Raw genomic sequence first — 14,970 nt, 5'->3', positions numbered from 1 at the left:
CCTTTTTGTTTTTCTGTTTCATAAGTGGCTTTTTCTTTGCTATTCTTCCCATAAGGCCTGCAAGCCTGAGTCTTCTCTTTACTGATGTACATGAAACTGGTGTTGAGCGGGTAGAATTCAATGAAGCTGCCAGCTGAGGACATGTAAGGCATATATTTCTCAAACTAGAGATACTGATGTACTTATCGTCTTGTTTAGTTGTACATCTTGGCCTTCCACATCTAACTAGAGCCAGTTGTCCTTTTTCTTTGAAGACTGTAGTGTACACCTTTGAAATCTTCTGTTTTTTGGCAGTTTCAAACATTTTATAGCCTTCATTCCTCAAAACAATGATTGACTGACAAGTTTCTAAAGAAAGCTATTTCTTTTTTTGCCATTTTTGACCTAATATTGACCTTAAGATGTGCCAGTATATTGCATACTGTTGCAACTCAAAAACAAACACAAAGACAATGTTAAGCTTCAGTTAATGAACCAAATAGCTTTCAGCTGTGTTTGATATAATGGCAAGTGATTTTCTAGTACCAAATTAGCAATTTAGCATGATTACTCAAGGATAAGGTGTTGGAGTGATGGCTGCTGGAAATGGGGCCTGTCTAGATTTGATCAAAAATGACTTTTTTCAAATAGTGATGGTGCTGTTTTTTTTACATCAGTAATGTCCTGACAATACTTTGTGATCAGTTTTGATAAGTACCAATTCCTTCTGAAACAGCAAAATCTGTACATTATTCCAAACGTTTGACCACCAGTGTGAGTGTGTGTGTGTGTGTGTGTGTATATATATATATATATATATATATATATATATCTCCACTATCATGAATATACAATTATAACAGATGCTATTATGGCAAGCCGTTTTAGCTTTTATTCATTTGCAGGATATGAATTGTTGATGTTAAAATTCTAATTCTTGATATCAAAAATGTAATTTTCATTAGTGGAAATGCCAGTTGTTGATATCAATAATGACATTTCTACTAGTAAAAACGTGCATTTTTTTTATATAAAAAAATGACATCACTCGCAGAAATCACATTCTTGATATCAAAAATGGAATTTCAACTAGTAAAAAACGTAATTCTTGATATCTGTAATTTAATTTTCATTAGTTAAATTTCACAGTGACCTCTGATACTGTTGCAAGCCAAATTTACTTTTATTCATTTCAGGATGTGAATTGTTGATGTCAGCAATTAAATTTTCAATAGTTTGAATGCTAATTCTTGATATCAAGAATTGTAATTTTCACTAGTGGAAATGGCAATTGTTGATATCAGTAATTACATTTCCACTAGTAAAAACACGAATTCTTGATATAAAAAATGACATAATCACTCGCAGAAATCAAATTTTTTATCAAAAATGGGATTTCAGTTAGTAAAAACCATAATTTTTTATATCTATAACAGAATTTTCACTAGTAAAGTTTCACACTGAAATGTCATTCACTCTTATTCAAAATGCAGTTATTGATATAAAAAATTAAAAAAAAAATTCTTATTCCAATCAAATTCCAATCAACAATTATTTTTTTACTAGTAAATATAGAATTTTTTATATCAAGAATGTAATTTCTACTAGTGGAAGGTCCGTGTACTTTTGAGTCCATTCTTTTTTACTTTTTAAACCCAAAAATGACAAATTTGGTTTCTTCTTTATTGGTTTTAACACTGATTAATAGAATAAGCAGATACAAACTCATTTTACTGTTGACTATTTCATTTTCTATTTAAAAAGGAATAAAGAGAAAGGGGGAAATGGCTCAATTTTCATTTTCTTTCAATGTTTAAAAAATTAATTTGCGGCTTTAATATTAGATACACACATATGAGCGGCATGTTTTTTTATGTTTTTTCAGAGCAGCAGGTTTGACACAGAAGTATAAATCAGCCTTAAGCAGTGGCAGACTGGTATTTGGGAGAACCGGAACTTTTCCCGGTGGGCCAGCTGCGAAATGGGGCCGACATGTTATGCAGAACGTGCCACAAAACTGCGCCGCGATATGTGGAAGGGGGCAGCGATATGCAGAAAAGGACAGCAACCGCTCCAAATGGTAGATGCCGCTAATCTACTAACACCGCATAGGGCCTGGCGCTGCGGTCCTGAAACTGCTGTGGCTCTGCAGATGGACATATCTTGATACACATTACAAAATCATACAATGTTATGAAATATAACAATAATATACACTCTGTGGTGTTGATATGAAAAATAAAAGTGTGGTTTATAAACAACAGAGGAAACGGATCGTGGGGATGAATCAGCGGTTCTCTTGTCCCCTTGCGTATCCTCTGCGAGGTTCGACACCTTTCTTTTTTGAATATTCATAAGGTACATAAGGAACTCGTAAGTACTCCTCATTATTATGCACATATCCAAAAAGGAATTTATGATTTCTGAAATGAACATGTTAACTAGTTAAAATTACATTTTAACATGTAAAAATTCCTTTTTAACATGTAAGAACTCAGTTACAGATATCAAGAATGTTTTTACTTGTTGAAATTCCATTTTTGATATCAAGAATGTGATTTCTGTGAGTGGTCATTTTTGATATCAAGACTTCACATTTTTACTAGTGTAAATGTAATTACTGATATCAACAATTTGTATTTCCACTTGTAGAAAATACATTCCTGATATCAAGAATGAGCATTTTAACTAGTGAAAATTGAATTGTTGATATCAACAATTCATTTCCTACATGTGATTAAAAGTTAAAAGGACACCACAACTATGCAAAGGTAATTACAAATATCAACAATTCAATTTTCACTAGTTAGAATGTTAATTCTTGATATCAAGAATGTACTTCTTATTAGTAAAAATATAATTTTTGATATCAACAATTACATTGTTACTAGTAAAAATATAAATTCCTGATATAAAGAAATTAAGTTTCACTAGTTAAATTATAATTCTTGATATCTGTAAATGTATTTCAACATGTTACAATTGGGATTTCTGATATCAATAATTTGGAGTGTATGTCTAAACAAAATTCTTACTAGTAACAATTACATTACAGATATCAGAAATTAAAACTGTCACTAGTGAACACTGAATATCTTAAATCAAAAATTAGCATTCTTATTATTTGAAACTTAATTGCTGATATCAAAAATGGGCATTTCCACTAGTAGAAATTACATTCTTGATATCAAAAATTATATTTTTTACTAGTAAGAAAATAATTGTTGATATGTAAAATTGGACTTTCAACTAGTAAGAAACAAATTTTTGATATCAATAATTGCGTTTTGAATAAGAGTGAAAGACATATCAGTGTGAAACGTTACTAGTGAAAGTTCAATTATAAATATAAAGTAGGGTTTTAACTAGTTGAAATTCCATTTTTTATATCAAGAATGTGATTTCTGCGAGTGATGTCATTTTTTATATCAAGATTTCACGTTTTTACTAGTGGAAATGTAATTACTGATATCAACAATTTGCATTTCCACTAGTGAAAATTAAAATTCTTTATATCAATAATTAGCATTCTAACTAGTGAAAATGTAATTGTTGATATCAACAATTAATTTCCTGTGAATGAATAAAGTCAATTCGGCTTGCCATAATGCTATACCCACTAAATGTCGCCCTAGAACTGAAACGAATGCAAGTATGACGAATAAAAATAGACCATGACTGATTTTACAACTTTTTCCGTCAGAGAGATGAAGATTGTTTTCTAGCGCAACCCGTATGGCAAATGATTTGTTTGAAGAGCAGAGAACAGCATGGCATTTCTATAGAATCCTTCCTAGTGATGTGGTCGTGGATAATATGGGAAAACACAGTTTTAACACGACCATTTTCTACAAATGTGTAAAGGCTTAATGAACACTCCGTTTTCATCGATCGTGTGAGGTGTAACACCTTCTCCTGGTTGGTCAACATCAGGTAGATCGCCAAATCGGCACATTCACCCGCACGCACCTCAGGAATTCAAGCCGACAGCGCTCGAATGTTTTGCCAGTTTAAAAAAATTATCGTGAGCTGCTCGTAAGCCAAAAATCGCACCGTGTACGCCCGCCCTAAGACCAACATTAGAGGTGTTTTGGCACTCATTAACAGTCTATGGTTGTGTCTCGTTTGGAAGGCTGCATGCTAGGTAGGATGCGTCTTTTGAAGGCTGCAGTATACCGATTGTCCTCCTTTAAATCTCGTTTAAACGAGACGGCCTTCGTAGGACAAACGGAAACGGAACGTAACATGGTTGCTATGACAACACGCCACTCTTTAACAAGCGGGAGCGCTTTGAGTGAGAAGGGAACAAAGTCCCTTTAGAATGGAATGTATGAGGTACATTTTAGGAGATTTATAAAGATGTAAAGAGAAAAGAAAATAGATTTTACTGGTGTACTTTTAGTCTATACTTTATTTTAATTATATATTAATAAAATAATACATATTATATACTCTGCACCCATCTACTGAGGTACTTCAACTTGGGAATGAACTTTCCTTGCGTTTGAACATCATATTTATGGGCCAATTGGCCATAAATCCATTTTTTTTTTTTTTTTTTTTTAGACATTTCCATTGAAGCAAAGAATTGTGGATTGTGAGTGCCCACGAAGGATACACCTCATGCATCCTCCGAATTCCCGTGAAAGAGGGTCACATTCGAAGGCTGCATTCGAAGTGTTCTACTCACTTTTATGAAACGAGACAGGCTCGATGACGTATGAGGCCGACAAATGTGACCTCCAGAGGATGCAGCCTTCCAAACGAGACACAGCCTATATCATTCACTCAAAAGATCGTGTTTTGCCAAGTCACCACTAAAGTTGGTCAGTTATGTTTCTAGGAAAGACTAAGGAGAGAGTGATTGTGATGGAGAGGATAAGGGCTTTGGCCTGTGGAGTTCTGGGGTTCCACGCTTTCAAAGCAAGACAGATGTTCCAAAGGTGATCTTTCTTTAAGAGTCTTGGACAGGGCAAGTAGAGGTTGTGAGAACATTTTGAGTATGTTTTGAGAGTGCTCTGCATCACTAACAAAGCCGGTTACATGTAAAGGGAATAGATAATTAGGCGTAATTAGTGGGTTCACGTCGTTAACCACCCCATGCGCTCGCTCTCTCACACATGCACACTCACTAGTCACCTAATCTCTCAGTACATTCACTCAAGACACACACATATTGAGAGAGACAAAATCACACACCACAGTGGTAAAAACACTTTGATGTAAGAGGAGTCGTCCTGGACTCAAAAGCATAAAGGCACTGTTTTAAGCTGTCTCTCATTCTCTTTTTACTCCACCCCTACTTCCACCCCCCTTTTTCTTTTCTGCAACCACAGAGGCTGTAAGACACACAAAGATGAATGGACTACAACCTTTCCCCCTGTCCCCCTCTGCCACCTCTCTTTTTTAGTTCTCCCAGCGCGCGCTCCTTAAGCCAGGCTCTGTCAATCCACCCTCCTTCCTCCCAAACAGGAGGGAAAAAAGCATCAAATGTTTTCGGCTGTCAGTAATGAGGTAGTGGACCACATCAGGGTCCAATCGCAAGCTATCCTTGGCTTTTGTTGGAGCTCAATGGCAACCCTTGCTTTGAAAAACTCAAAGGCAACTTTTTTGAGGAGTGTTGAAGAGAGGAAGACAGACAGATAGAGAAAGACTTTTCCCCCACTTCATTCTTATTCTAAATTGCTTTGGAGGGAAGCTGTGGGCATCCAGTAAATGTAGCTGGGAACAATATGAAACTATAGTACTCTTATTTATAGCTCTGGAAGCATCATTAAATTTGCCAGAATATTAAGAAAACAAACTTGCATGTGGTGGGGAATGCATATAACTTTTATGAATGACAATTTTCATAATTCCATCTGGGCCTGATTATAACTTTGACTGTATAATTATGACATGATATAAACAATTTATGGTCAATCATGCCATACAGGGCATTCAAATAATTGAATTTTGAAATCTATGCTGATGCAAGTATGAAGTGGTGACCATTCTGTGTTTAAAAAAAATCAATAAACAGTTAAAATGTCCATTAAACAATAGCCATAAATAACTCACCACTGCTGCTTAGCTATACTGCCAACCAGTACTAAATCTGAAATTATGTATTTTTTGGTTGCAGTTTTAATTCCATAGGAACACACAGTTTGATAAATATAAATGTAAAGTTATTTTATTAAAAGGCCAGTTAGTTAGGAGAATCTGCATATTGGTTGGGTGTCTGGAGGGTATTGTTGAAGGCTGAGGTTGTGCATCAGAGTTGTGTGTGGCAAAGTGCATTCTGAGTTGATAAGAGCTGACGATGAAGATCTTTGAGGAGTTATGAGTCTTTAATGAACCCATCAAAGGCCATAATCATGCAATGATCCACAAGAGGACGTGTCTTCAACTGATTATACAAAACCACGCACTGGAATCATTACTGATTGTATTTCTCTCCCCCTCTCCCTTCTCACGATTTCTGTCTCTCCCTCGAGATGGCCCATCAACCGTTAAGATATGCTCATGAAAAAGGGAAGTTTTAAGAAAAAAAATAATGTCAGAATGGGGCGTGCAGAGGAATAACCCAGTTTGATGGTTGTTGGGGAAGCGTGGTTGTCGTAGCTGTGGCGGCTGTTTACATGGTGGCCTGGTAACGAGGTCGAGCGTGGTTGATGAAGTGACACTTTTCCTTTTGAGTTCTTCTGCTCGTGGTTTGTCAGCCTGTCATTATGGCTGATTCAGCCAATTGGCTCGGACGCGGAACTCTGCGCTCGAGAGAGAAAAGTTGACAGCATTGGAGAATGGGGGGAAGAGGCGAGAGATACAGGAAAAAGAGGAATAGATCGCTTCTCTCTCGCTCTGTGTGGTGATTGCTAATTATCTTTAGTTCAAGGAGGAGGGTGGTGGAAAATTCACTGATTTCATAATTCGCTGGAGCTGTCATTGAGGACTGATTCAGGCAAAGGCCTCTCGCCTAAATATCACATAATATCCACATCCTGTTAAAAATAATCACCCTTCCTTTTCATCAGTCATTTTTGTCATCATGCCTCTAGCATTTTGTTCAGTTTTTTTTTTTTTTTTTCTCATCATAAAAGTTTGATACAGTCTGGTTCAACATCGTCACTCCACAGAGTGGCTGACAGGTCTAAAAGTAGTGAAAGAGTTAGTAGTAGTGCATACTAATTTTGAACCATACCTAAATATCAGTTCATTTTTGTTTCTTTTAAATTGTTAAGCAGTAAGGCAATTTCATAAAATAAAAAAAAGTGCATTTTAGAGTTTTCTCTATACTTTCATTGTGACTGATAAAGTTTATCCCTTAATCTCTCACTAAAAGGATGTTGTAAGAATGTATTTAGCCTAAAGTTTAATCTATATAAGATCAAATTTTGTAGGTACGGTAATCTTTAAATTGGCTAATATATGTTAACATAGTTCAAAGTCATTAGAAAAAGTAAATCTTTAAGGAATATTATGGGTTCAATACAAGTTAAGCTCAATCAACAGCATATGTGGCATACTGTTGATTATCACAAACATTAATGTAGACTTGCCCCTCTTTTTCTTAAAAAAAAAAAAAAAAAAGCACAAATCTGGTTACAGTTAGACACTTACAATGGAAGTAAATGGGGCCAATAATAAACATTAAAATACCCACTGTTTCAAAGTATAAACTCAAAACAGGAAAAAATATACATGTTATCATATATTTTAGTGTGATAAAATCGCTTACGAACCTTTTCTGTATAAAGTTATATAAACATTTTACAACTTTGTTGCCATGACGACCATAAACCCTGTAATTCCACAAAAGCAATGATTTAAACAACTTTACATCTTAAAGAATACAGAAGTTTTAACAATAGAATTAGGCTAATAAAACTGCCTTTTTAAAATTATAAATGGCACATTTTTGCCTTTAAATGCTCCAAAAATTAGCCCCATTCACCTCCATTGTAAGTGCCTCACTGTATTCTCAGTTTAGCTTTTTTTTTTTTTTTTTTTTTTTTTTTTTTTAAAGGAGGGACCAGTCAAATTAATCACAAATGCTATCGCTTGAGCCCAGAATAATCCTTTAATCTAAGACTTAGTTATATGGTTTTGAAAAGTTCCACATGGATCCCATGGTGTGACTATTATTTTTTTAATACCAATTAAAATAGAGTATTAGTAAACTACATGTGGCATTATCACCCCCTAGGGGTATGCTCTGTATTGCCAGCCAAAACACAAGCCACACCATCAAAAAAGCCATATCATTTAACACTTACTTTTAAACACTTTCCCTCTCCTTAATTTTAAGCAGTATCTTTTCCCATATTTCTCCCTTTGCTGTACAGGAGCACTGTCATACAATCAGTCTTGACACTGGAATAGATTACCGGACAAGAGAAATGGAGCTAGCTGGAAGACTATACTGCATGTAAAAAAAAACTTTTGGAGCATTACAAAAGATATGAGTGAAAAATGAATATAACAACAGTTTCAGAGCAAAAAACATTAAAGTGGTAATTATTAAAAAGCTGTACTGATTGAATGAGTGCATATAAATATACACAGTGTCTTCTGCTGACTTATTATAAACCCTCAGCAGCTGTTCTTTTAGGGCTTGTTAATATGCATACGTTTGTGTTGACACCTGATTGCTGCTCACTCTTATTCACACTCTCTTAATGTTTGTGTTTTGAATCCAACATCTTGTTCCATTAAGGCACAGTGAAAATTCAAACACGGGCCTTCAGCATGCACTGTTTGATGTGACCACTTCAAACCTTGTTAATTTCATTTTTCATCTCTCTCTTTCACTCGCTTTCCACAGATCAAGTGAGCCTGATGCAGAAAACGCTGTCAATACGCTATTTGAGGAACTGTCTTACAGACAAAATGATGGTAAGCAAGTTAATTTGCCTTTGCATAGATGGGGTTTTAAGATTAAGTGTGTATGTTTCCTTGACTTTGTGTGTGTGTGTGTGAGAGAGAGAGAGAGAGAGGTTTTGATCTTTTAGTCATGACTGTCTTTATGTGTAGACCCTATAATTTCTGTGTTAAATTAATAGATCTTTCTTTTGCCTGATCTTTTAAGCATTCAATGCAGTACCTGTATGTCTAACTCTAATTGTGTTTATAGTAACAAGGCCAAGAGTGTTTAATGTGCAGGGAAGAGAGGTAATCCTTAGCCGGACATGTGGAACCATCGCAAACTGTACCTTCCAAGAGCTGTGCGAGTGAGTGAGTCCATAGAAATTGACTTCAAATGCTGATCTGAGATCTGGTTTGTTGTGCCTCTTTTGTCGTCTTCTTTTTTTTTTAAGTTTTGGATCTGGGTATGTGTAGTGTAGAAGGATAACATAGTTTACCCTCTCAAGCTATCTTCCTTTCTATAACGTTCTCCTTTTTTTTAATCACTTTTTATGTCCATCCATCCATCTGCACTTTTTAATTTATCATTGCAGCCCTGTCTATGGCCAAGCCAGCTTGTGTGTGTGTGTGCTTGTTTATATGTAACCTTGGACTTAGTTTACCAGTTTGATGCTCCCTTTTTTGTTTGTGAGGGAAAGAAAGAACAAGCATGCTGCTCTCTAATGGAGGTGAGGCACCGTCTCTGCGTCCTTCAGTGCTTTTGAGAGCACTGTTCACTTCATTGTACTGAGAGGGTGTGTGTGCGTGTGTGTGTACCTGAATGTGTGTGTATTTGTCTGAAGAGTCCTCAACTTCTTCATCTTCATGGTCGGACTAATGCAGTTGGGACTATGTCAGCATGTGTTAATGTGCCTTTCCACTTAGTTACCACAGAGAGACATGTTACCCTGAGAAGATACAGAATATAGGGGGAAATGAAGAGTAGAGACAGAAACTGAAGAGGAAATGAGCACATGAGATAAGAGAGATGTATGGGTAAAAACATATGCACCTAGGCTTCAGAGACAACATCAGTGAAGTTTCCCCACTTATTTACCATCTAGGTGGAGAGGCCTCTGATGCTAAAACAAATGAATTTATGCTTTTATGCGTACGTATGTTATGTTTTAAGCAAGGGAGCTCACTAACTGTTGTCACCAATATGTCAAAAGGATCTCTTTTTACTAGTCTTTTAATGTTACCTTGTTTGTGTGTGTGTGTATTTGTTTGTTGGTCAAAGCCATTGGGTGCTTATTTAGAAATCACCCGGCATTTTGACACAGTCATCATACGGCATGTTCCTCAACTTCGACTTGGAATGAAGGACCAAGCTAAATGCCTCATCACTCTCATTGACAACATTTACGACCAAAAGGTAACATGCCATATGACTCTCTGCAATGCATACTGACATTAATTCCTGCAACCACATATAGGCCTTAAACAGGTCTCTGTTCAACATTAAAAACACTTGAGATTTATGAGCATTCATAAAATACGTTTGTTCCATAATATCTTTTCAGATTCCTAATTTCCTTATCATAATCTCCTGTGATGTATCTTGCTCAAAACATCTACGATTGCTCACTCAGTCTTTGCCCAAAACTCTCACTCAGGTTAGAGTGGTGATGTTGGCTGATGTACCATTAGACCGTCTCTTGGATCAGGGACCGATGACTGGAGAGGAGGCGAGAGATCGCCTAATGCTAGATGAACTCGGCCTGACCGATGTAATGACAACAACCTAACAATGCCACCTATAGACATTACATTATAACTTATTACCATTACAATAGCACAAATAGGTTATTCACATAAATTAAACGAATGTTCCATGTTCCGTGCTAAAAAAAGATCTATTAAATTTACAGTAAAATACCGGCAGCTGTGGTTGCAAAATTTACTCAAAAAAATATGGTGACCAGATTTTTAATCAATATTTTTATGTATATTTTACAGATTACTACCATTTATATTATTAAATGATATGAACTTAATATACTAACCTGGAACTATAAAAAGTAACCATATTTATTAAAAACAAAGGCCACAGGATGACTTAAAGTTCATCAAGAGTGGCCCTGAGCAATAATTAATGCATAGTGTCACTCACACAAACGCAAAACACCATCAGGGCAACACATGTGACCCTAAAATAATGCAATAAACATTAACTAAACTACATAAAATATAACACAGAACACCCCAATGTACATTTCTGATAGATAGATAGATAGATAGATAGATAGATAGATAGATCAGTTGACCACTATTCCCTGTAATATTTTTGGGACATTTTCTCTAGCGGTCGCTAGGAAGTTGAAGACTTCCACTTTTGTTTTTATTGTGCCTCTGTTCTCTGTGTTCCCTCTGATTCTTCCATCCCAGGGGTGTATTCCAGAAAGCAGGTTATGCGACATACCTGGGTAAGTTTACGGATAAGTTAACGGATAACCTCAGCTTTCGGTTCCAAAAACGGAGGTAACTTTCAGGGTATGTTAGTAGCCATAGCAACTTACTCTCTGAACATAACCTGCTCCGGAGTAGGTGATGTTACAGAGTTAGTTTATTTCAGGTAGATGTTAGTATGTTTCAGAGGCTGTCAGCGCATGCGTGCCCTTTTAATAGCGGCACAGTGGGCGGGAAAGTTCAGATTACACACAATATTATACTTTTAAAAGCAATATTACAGTAAACTGCAATCTTACCTTCTTTACTCTGGCATTTCCAGTCTCACACCGCAGATTTGCATTCAAAAGTGAACAAACTGTGTACATTGTGCTTTAACTTTTAATGGGAAGGTTTTAATACTGTAATATTTTTTAACACAGAACACATTGGAAATTCCCCCACACTCTTCACTGTGAAGACAGGGCTTTATGTATTTATATTTAGCCCTTCTAATAAATCATTTTTTATTCTATAAATTTCATAGAATAAAATTATTATAGCACCCACATTCTATTACAGCTCGTTCAGTCAATGAATATTAATGTTATTTATAAAATGACATTTCATAGTATCAATATGTAGGTAATGTCTGCCAATTAAAAGCTTAAGCAATTAATCACTCCTTATTCTTCTCCACTAACTAGATAATATGTGATAATTTCACAGACCACAGATTAGAGATTTTATTTCTTATCACTCTCATTCATGTAGGCTACTGTACATATAAATGCACACATTTCCAGACTTGTACATTACTGTATTATCTGAAAATATAAATGAGACATTCTGTCATTTAGAGTCACCCACAGTGCCCTCATTTAGCTATGCTCAGCCTCCTCTACTCCATCAGAAACTGTACATGGTCCATCTCTAAATTAAATTTTTGTTCAGCATTTCAATAGGGACCTTTTACAGCTTCCTATCAACAAGGAAGAGATGAGTTACTTTTCCCTAATGCTGAGATCATGAACATCTATAATGTATAGTCAGACACGATCTTCAATTAAAACAACATAATTTCATTCCGTACCAAGTTGGTGGTGGCAGATGGACCCTACTGTACATGACAACACAACATGACAAGTTTTAATGCCACATCAAATGTGAAAAGAACACAATGGACATGTAACTCCTATCACTGTCCACCTCTGTTACAGCAGATCTTCATCTTATAATGCACATGAATAATCATGTGTGGCCTACTAAAAAAACATTACATTAAATCTATGGATAATGATGACAACTGTGGGAGATCCTACAATTGAAAGAGGGTCTATTAATACAATGAGACTATCAGTAACTGAGGGAAATTAAAGGTGATATGATTCTAAGTTTTTAGAAACCCCAACTGGGTACATCAAATGGTATTAAATAAAGGAAATACATGCAGTTCACATGACATACAGTAAAATAAAATTAGCATGCACAGATCATGGTAATACCATTAAGAATGAATCTTAAAATAAAATATATATAAAACCTATAGCCTATTATCATAATATTAATAGAATATTAATGTTAATACTCATAATGAAGTTCAGTGCAAACAAATAACATAATGGTCGACCTATTAAACAATAATGTAGGCGAGAGAGGTCTAATATTAATGTTGAATTAAGCTTTTATATGTATGGTAGAACTTTATAGTTTTATTAATTAAAAGATTCACGCAATGATTCAGTATAATTTCTGTCAAGCAAACTCTCAGTCCTAAACCAATGTAGCTCCTATCGCTATTACGAGTGAAGATGAAATAATGCTGGTTTGCAGTCATTAAAACTTCATGTTCTGCTTCACTGAAATATGGCACACCTTTCTTCTTAGCTTCCATGGTGACTCGTGGATTCGGCGATCTGCTGAGAATGCCTTTCTGAGTTCACCGTGAATGCGCACAAACTCTGAGTTTCAAACTCTTGGTTGAGTGAACTAACCCCGCGCGGGTGTTCTGGAACCAACACACCCAGAGTAAGCAAGGAATGGGTAAATCAACCGAGAGTTCAGGGTATATGTGACGGTAAGTTAACCCTGCTTTCTGGAATACAACCCAGTTGTCTTGTTACCCTTGTTTGTTGTTGCGTATATATAGCCCTTATGTTTTCCCTGTCTTGGGTCTAATCCAGTAACAAGACACAGCTGGGATGAATCAAAGGGAACACAGAGAAAAGAGGCACAACAAAAACAAAACTTCAAACTAAAAGTCTTTAACCTCCTAGTGACCTCTAGTGGAGGTGGACATTTTTCCCTTCCAGAGGACATTGTCTCGCCTCACAGAGATGCAAACTGGATTAGCAGAGATCGGAGTAAAATGTGAACTGAAACTCCCCTGCAGTCATCAACTACCTCTTAATCCAGGGTTCCCCACTTTTTTCAAGGCACAATTTTCCAGGACATTTCCAGGACATTTTATGTGCCCAACAAGTGTAATATTTAAGCAAAAAAAAAACAAAAAACAAATATGCGTCCATTATAAACCAAGATTTTTTTTTTGCCGTTAGGGTTTTCGACTGTAGGTCCACAGCTCCAGATAAGCAGTTCACCACATGGCCCAGTGTAAACAATCACAGACAGCGCGTGCCAAAACCCCCCCCCAAAAAACGGTGCTTTTATCAGGCACAATTCATTCTTAGTGAATTCCCCCCATAGTATTTATGAGCTGCATACTTCAGAGTGCTCTGTCATCTCTCTCTCTCTCTCTCTCTCTCTCTCTCTCACACACACACACACACACACACACACACAAGAGCACGTGTGATGACGGGTGTAGATTCGGGCGGGGGGGGTTTGTAACACCCCAGTAAAAACAAGCAAGTACAACCCCCATGATGAGGTATTTTCAGTGTATTAGCAGCCTGCTTCACACGTTCATTTTGAAGCATGCATCACTTGCAGATTACATTTATTCAGTTAAAATACAGAGGGTGTTTCTCGATGCTAAAAATGCATTCTTGTGAAAATCAGTCATGTCTCACTACCTTAAAAGAGCAAACTTGGAAGACAGGAGGACGTAAGGAGGTAACATCTATGCGAGTTTTGAGAAGTACTACGATATGTACATTCAACAACCTCTTAACTATTTTTTTTTATTTTAATTTTTTTTTTTATTATTATTATTTTGAGGTGGGTAATGATGTCAAACAAGTCCACAAGAATGTAAGAACGCAAAAAGAACAGACATTGAGAAACAGCTAAACTTTTATCACACTAGGACAAATCGCAATTTTAATTTGATTTATTGTGCATTCAAACATTCATTTTCGTTCAGATATGTCATATCCCATGACATTCTGTGTTTCATATCTTATGCCATTTTTATGACTAGATTTTGTGATCACCATGAAATCAGTGGTCTGACAGCCATCGTTGTCTAAAGTTCATAACTCAAATGTTTTTGTGGTTAACACAACAGTTATGTTGAAAGGGGGAAAAAATCATATTTTGTACAATTATAATTATACTTAAACTATTTTTTTCATAGCAGAGATGACAGCAGAGAAAGTATGTGACAAGGATTCGTTCATGACATGTTAACCACTGACATTGTTTCACAATGCGCAGCCAGCAGTGACAAAACGATCCAAATGAGTATATATGTATATGACATCTTGTAGCAGCCAATAATGTAATAACTACCGTTAATGTAATAACTGCCAATAA

At 36.0% G+C, this 14,970-nt stretch overlaps 1 protein-coding gene across 1 annotated transcript in view; it reads left to right on the top strand.

Annotated features, from left to right (window-relative positions):
- Positions 1-13,627, top strand: part of afg1lb (AFG1 like ATPase b) — a 34,620-nt gene extending 20,993 nt beyond the window's left edge. Inside the window, 8 exon segments of the mRNA XM_051644946.1 lie at positions 8,307-8,389; positions 8,786-8,856; positions 9,095-9,195; positions 10,106-10,240; positions 10,482-10,602; positions 11,418-11,446; positions 13,545-13,593; positions 13,596-13,627. Coding sequence (XP_051500906.1) covers positions 8,307-8,389; positions 8,786-8,856; positions 9,095-9,195; positions 10,106-10,240; positions 10,482-10,602; positions 11,418-11,446; positions 13,545-13,593; positions 13,596-13,627 — 621 coding nt within the window.
- The last annotated feature ends 1,343 nt before the right edge of the window (positions 13,628-14,970 follow it).

This window comes from Myxocyprinus asiaticus, chromosome 19, assembly GCF_019703515.2.
Source record: "Myxocyprinus asiaticus isolate MX2 ecotype Aquarium Trade chromosome 19, UBuf_Myxa_2, whole genome shotgun sequence".
In the NCBI taxonomy this organism is placed as follows: domain Eukaryota; kingdom Metazoa; phylum Chordata; class Actinopteri; order Cypriniformes; family Catostomidae; genus Myxocyprinus; species Myxocyprinus asiaticus.
The sequence above is the reverse complement of the archived record's forward strand: the minus strand, read 5'-3'. Positions and strand labels throughout refer to the sequence as shown.